Source organism: Oncorhynchus kisutch, linkage group LG20, assembly GCF_002021735.2.
Source record: "Oncorhynchus kisutch isolate 150728-3 linkage group LG20, Okis_V2, whole genome shotgun sequence".
Lineage (NCBI taxonomy): Eukaryota > Metazoa > Chordata > Actinopteri > Salmoniformes > Salmonidae > Oncorhynchus > Oncorhynchus kisutch.
In genome coordinates, this window is record NC_034193.2 from 15,187,489 (window position 1) to 15,193,980 (window position 6,492).

Below are 6,492 nucleotides of genomic sequence, written 5' to 3' on the forward strand. Positions count from 1 at the left end.
GTGCAACTGTTAGGCGAAACAGACTGGACAAAATGTTTTGGTTTCACAAGCCGAAGAACAGAAATGATTTATGATGGCGTACAATGGTTCATGCTGTAGTTTGTTTATATACAGTTTTAGATGCTTATCATATGTTGTTTCTCTCCTCCCCCAGCCTCAAATACTACAGCCTTCCAGGCCATGGCCCAACAGCGTGCAGCAACCTCAACCCCAGGAAAGACTAACAAGCTCAGCCCACACCGAGGCCCCCCGAGACTCCTCCAACCCAGGCTGTGGGGACCCGGCCAAAATGATTCCTGCCCCTAGCCTCCCGCAGTCCCCCGGCTCTCTGAAAACAGCCTCCATCCCTAAAAGGCCACAGGAAGGCCCCATAACCAACTCCACCCAGACGTCCATGGCAGGCTTCCCCAGGGTGGTGAGAGGAATCCAGTTTAGGAGCAGTCTCAGGCCGGGCTTCACAACTCCACAGTCCAGGCTGCTCCCACCTCTCTTCAGAGGTCTGCCCTGCTACAGCTCCGCGAACCAGGCCTCTGCCTCCTCCCAGAGCCCTGCACTGCCGGCCTGCCCCCGGACCAAAGCACCCAGACAGACTCCAGGCCTCAGAGAACCAGAGATTGGCGGGCTCAAGGCCAGAGGTCTAGTCCATCCCAGCCTCTTACGACTTCCCAAGCCAAAGAGCCACTGACTGCTATCTCTCAACTCTCAAACATTGCCATGTAGCAAGACCACTCAGCACCACCTTCTGCCCATTCAAACCCAAAAGATCTGACTTCTTCTAAAGGCTTCCAGGCCTCACCTCAGCAAGGTTACCGTGTCTACCCTGTAAGAATGGAAGACTTGTAGATTATATCCGAAATAACAAACTAGGTGTTTCAAGCCCTGAATGCTGATTACCTGACAGCCGTGGTATATCAGACCGTATACTACGGGTATGACAAAACATTTATTTTTACTGTTCTAATTACATTGGTAACCAGTTTATAATAGCAATAAGGCACCTCGGGGGTTCGTGGTAGTTCGTGGTATATTTCCAATATACCACGGCTAAGGGCTGTGTGCAGGCACCCCGTGTTGCATCGTGCATAAGAACAGCCCTTAGCCGTGGTATATTGGCCATATACCACACCTCCTCAGGCCTTATTGCGTAAATAAATATATGACCCCCACAGACTATTTTAGCTAGCCTGCTGCGCTTCCAGTAAGACTCACTCAAGGTCCGAAATAAAATTGACCCGTGTACATTTGGTATCTGCCTTATACAAAGGCGTCAAGCATAACACAATAATTGTTTTTCCCCTCCAAAAGCACGATTCAGTACAATCTATCAAATCAAATCAAATTGTAGACCTTACCGTGAAATGCTTACTTACAAGCCCTGTACAGAGTGCAGTCTAGATCAGTTAAATGCACATGTTGTTTGTGTGAAATGTTGTTTCAAAGTGTGAACTTTCAGGATGCTTGACACTTACAGTCCCTCCAGAACTTTTACTCTCTGGCCAAAACGTGTCCCAGATGATGGTTCCTCATTTGTACGTACACCACAACATATCCCAGATGATGGTTCTGCGTGCGTACGTACACCACAACATATCCCAGATGACGGTTCCTCATGTGTACGTACACCACAACATATCCCAGATGATGGTTCCTCATGCGTACGTACACCACAACATATCCCAGATGACGGTTCCTCATGCGTAGGTACACCACAACATATCCCAGATGATGGTTCTGCGTGCGTAGGTACACCACAACATATCCCAGATGATGGTTCTGCGTGCGTAGGTACACCAAAACGTATCCCAGAAGATGGTTCCTCATGTGTACGTACACCACAACATATCGCAGATGACGGTTCCTCATGCGTACGTACACCACAACATATCCCAGATGACGGTTCCTCATGCGTAGGTACACCACAACATATCCCAGATGACGGTTCCTCATGTGTACGTACACCACAACATATCCCAGATGAATGTTCTGCCTGTGTAGGTACACCACAACATATCCCAGATGACGGTTCCTCATGCGTACGTACACCAAAACATATCCCAGATGACGGTTCCTCATGTGTACGTACACCACAACATATCCCAGATGAATGTTCTGCCTGTGTAGGTACACCAAAACGTATCCCAGATGATGGTTCTGCGTGCGTAGGTACACCAAAACATATCCCAGATGATGGTTCTGCGTGCGTAGGTACACCAAAACGTATCCCAGAAGATGGTTCCTCATGTGTACGTACACCACAACATATCGCAGATGACGGTTCCTCATGCGTACGTACACCACAACATATCCCAGATGACGGTTCCTCATGCGTAGGTACACCACAACATATCCCAGATGACGGTTCCTCATGTGTACGTACACCACAACATATCCCAGATGAATGTTCTGCCTGTGTAGGTACACCACAACATATCCCAGATGACGGTTCCTCATGCGTACGTACACCAAAACATATCCCAGATGACGGTTCCTCATGTGTACGTACACCACAACATATCCCAGATGAATGTTCTGCCTGTGTAGGTACACCAAAACGTATCCCAGATGATGGTTCTGCGTGCGTAGGTACACCAAAACATATCCCAGATGATGGTTCTGCGTGCGTAGGTACACCAAAACATATCCCAGATGATGGTTCTGCGTGCGTAGGTACACCGCAAGTACAACGATCTGACCTTAATATAGCATTTAGGTGCCCTAATACTAGTTGACTTACTGAACTACTACATGATACCTGTATGTAGTTGTTGCGCTTAGTATAGCTATTGACCTGATGTACTCTCTGAACAGTGTCCTAGATGAATGAAGATGATATTATAACACAGAAAAACGGTTACAGGAACAGAGAATCCCTTTTGACTTGAGCAGGGAACACTTTTAGAAGTGCAGATATTTTGGTTATATAGACTAGAGAATATAGTTATATCAGATATTGTCCCTCTGGCTAAACTGGGGAGATTCTAACAGTTGTGTTAGGTTCTAAAGTTCCCCTTGCCACTTCTCAGTATTACTTCTCTCTGGTTTCAAAACACCTTTATTCTTTCTGCCTTTCTGCGTGTTTTGGTGCATTCTCAAATGTAGCTGTAGCGACCACTGTCTACCGACAGTCAGTCAATCAGTCTGTCTGTCTTGTCCGTTGCAGTTGGATTGAGACACAGGGATAGCAGGGATCCATCTAGAGGAGCCATCTTGTGCAGTTGGATTGAGACACAGGGATAGCAGGGATCCATCTAGAGGAGCCATCTTGTGCAGTTGGTGCTCTGACAGAGCTGTCTTTGTTTCCCCGTTCTTCCGTAATGAGAAGATCTAGTTTGGTCTGTAGGAAGAGGCCTCCTACACGCTACTGTAATGACTCTGCAGAAGAGAAGAGCTCTGCTTCTAGATGTGCTTCAGGCCAGGGCCCTTAATAGAAGGGGACAGAAAGAAAGAAAAGGTCCTAGCATGAAACAATATTGCTGTTATAGTGTGCAGGCTTGTGGTGACCATGTGATTCTGTAATGGTGTCGAGTCGGGTCCAGTTGGCATGGTTACGCGGCCGAGTGGCACAGCAGAGGGATGTGTTGATGTCAAGTGGTTGAAGCACATGCTCAGTGTGTCCCTGTCGACAGCAGGGCCAGACTCATTCCTACGGTATAACACCCACCCTCCATGTCTTCTACCACACCTTCTTCTCTCAGTCCTTCCCCCAAGGGTCCCATTGAGTGTGTCACAGTGGGCCAGCGTGTCAAGGAGGGTAGAGAGGGATACGACTCTCATTCCTCTTCTTCAAAGCCATAATGTCTAACTACTTCCTGGTCCGTCGCTATGTTTAGTCCTAGAGAGCTTTAATGGGTGCCATTTATACCCTTGACCGATCAGGTCCTTATTACCCTTATGTCATAACTGACCTTTTGATCCCAAGTCTTCTGATTGGTTGGCTCAGCATACGTTGTAGAATGCTCGGAGAGGAACAACATCACCGAGTCAACACAGTCTCAAAGATAAGATTGAGAATGCCTCTTTCTGTAACTTAATTTGGTCATTCTTCTTCCCCCACTAAAGCTTCCCATGCTTTTCTATGCAACACAGTTGTGCCCTACTCATGGAAGATAAGTCTCATTGGTACATAGTCACAGCACAGTGGACAATGTGCTGTTGGCCTTCATGTACCCCTCTCATTATGATCCTATGTTAAGCCAGCTGTAGTGTACAAATGTACTTGATATCCCAAGCACTTGTCTTGCTGCCACACAGCTCTTGAAGTATTTGTCTTCCCATTTCTAAATGATTGAAAGCCATGCCCCGTAAAGGTCATGTACCCTTGTGTTATATTTGTCAAGCGTTTTGAAGTACATTCGGCAGCATTCCTGACCTGGTTCCAGATCTGTTTTTTTCAGACTCCATCGCTGTCATTGTCAAGCCAAACGTGTTTGGCATGATGATGAGTGTAAAGGAGTTGGCATGATACACAAACAGACTGGCAACCACAACCCCACAAAGTATGTACATGACATCACTCCCAACAGTCCCGGGACATGAGAAATGTCACTCCAAATCAATTCTCCTATTTGGAATGCAAGGCTGCTTCCCCATCCCACCCAGAGAAGAACAACATACTTTTTATACATTTCATCTCTTCAAATGATAAACGAACTACTATTTGAGGACCTGTAGGGATGAGACAGAGATGAATTTAATCAATTCCTGTTTGACAGTGAGAGTCCTTGATTTAAAGGATTTAGAATATTCAGGGGTGGAAATGTTTTTTTAGATGAATGAGATTTTAACAGAAGCTCAACGTATTTACCTCTGAGAAGTTCTCACCCAACCCCCCCCCCTCTGAGAAGTTCTCACCCAACCCCCCCCCCTCTGAGAAGTTCTCACCCAACCCCCCCCCCCTCTGAGAAGTTCTCACCCAACCCCCCCCCCCTCTGAGAAGTTCTCACCCAACCCCCCCCCCTCTGAGAAGTTCTCACCCAACCCCCCCCCCCCTCTGAGAAGTTCTCACCCAACCCCCCCCCCCTCTGAGAAGTTCTCACCCAACCCCCCCCCCTCTGAGAAGTTCTCACCCACCCCCCCCCCCTCTGAGAAGTTCTCACCCACCCCCCCCCCCAAAATAGTGACCGAAAGTTATTGAAAAGGGTTGCGATTTATTATTACTGCATTATTATTTTCTGGTTGTCTAGCTTTGCCTTACCATAATATGGTATGTAGATTGAACAAAAAACTTGCCCTCGAATTGGCTGTACGGTCAACAGGATAGAATAAGGTCATGGAGCAGCAATGCTCTTCTTGTGTATTACAAAAGTGCCTGCTTTTGTGACTTCAATTCTCGTGGTCCTGAACATTTGGTGTGATCTCCATCTCTTTGATTAAACTAGGACCATATAGATAGTTTGGTATGTAGATGAGGGAGTGTTCCTCCTGGAGGAATGGAAGAGTACGGTAAGAGTAGGCCCAACTGTGAAAGGAGAGAGTAAGTCTGCCTTGGGTTCACAGGTATATCCCTTTCTGTATCCCTCCGCCCCTCTACAGGGTTCAACACAGGGTTATGCGTTATGCCCACGCAGCCTAGCAGATGTTAGAATGCCAGTCGCACTCAGTATTTACTGTCGCAGGCTCACTCTCAACACATTCTGACTGGGGAGGGCAAACCTGTTTGTGTCTCTTTCTCACTACAGTAGCATTCTCTGTAACACAGGTCAGGTTAGTGGAGCTACAGTACTGAAAAAGCTCGCCAAGCTATGCTTCCAGTGCTGACAGCTCGCATGCTTTGATGCTCTCTGGTGTGCCTCCTCTTTCTTGTAAGCAGTCTTGAGGAGATTTGTCTCTGTGTTGCCGTCTCTTTCCGACTTCCCAAATCTCAGCTTTAAGGCTCTTTTTTACTAGCTTTTTACTAGCTTTTTACTAGCTTTTTACTAGCTTTTTACTTGCTTTTTACTAGCTTTTTTTAATTTATGCATTTTTATTGTATTTATATTTTAGAAATGCTGAAACTGTAGTTTCATTGATGAAATGACATTGTAAACAGCGGGATGTGTTTCCTGCTCATAACCATCTGTTCAGTTAATGTTCTTCATTATTTCATCAGGGTGGTCTTAAACACGGTCTGCTTCCCAAATGGCACCCTATGCCCCTTTATAGTGTTCTACTTTTGACCGGAGCCTTGTGAGCCCAGAAGTTCCCAAAGTAGTGCACTATATAGGGATTAGGGTGCCGTGTGGAACACGGAAACTATCGCACCAGGCAGACAATGGTTGTGTCCGAAATCTGTTTTGCCTGCTACTTCCTAAAACGACATACTGCATACTAATCATTCTACAGTACCTACTATTCAGAACGTACTGTTTAGTAAAAATGTATGCAGATAGTGGACAACACATATCTGAGAATGCGTCAAGGAATGCACACTTGTGTTTGTTAGAGTCTGTCCCCTTTTTCTGATTATCTGCCGTTGTCAAAAACATGTGGCTCTGAAAAGACAATTCTCGTCCT

At 46.3% G+C, this 6,492-nt stretch overlaps 1 protein-coding gene across 4 annotated transcripts in view; it reads left to right on the top strand.

Annotated features, from left to right (window-relative positions):
* The window catches only part of ccser2b (coiled-coil serine-rich protein 2b), a 113,272-nt gene extending 112,344 nt beyond the window's left edge, over positions 1-928 (top strand). For 2 of the 4 annotated variants that reach the window (XM_020453500.2, XM_020453501.2), the window contains exon 10: positions 155-928. In XM_020453500.2, coding sequence (XP_020309089.1) covers positions 155-685 — 531 coding nt within the window. In that variant the 3' untranslated portion in view covers positions 686-928. The remainder of the gene's footprint in view (positions 1-154) is intronic. The other 2 variants (XM_031799420.1, XM_031799421.1) reach the window with 2 other exon arrangements.
* Positions 929-6,492: the final 5,564 nt, after the last annotated feature.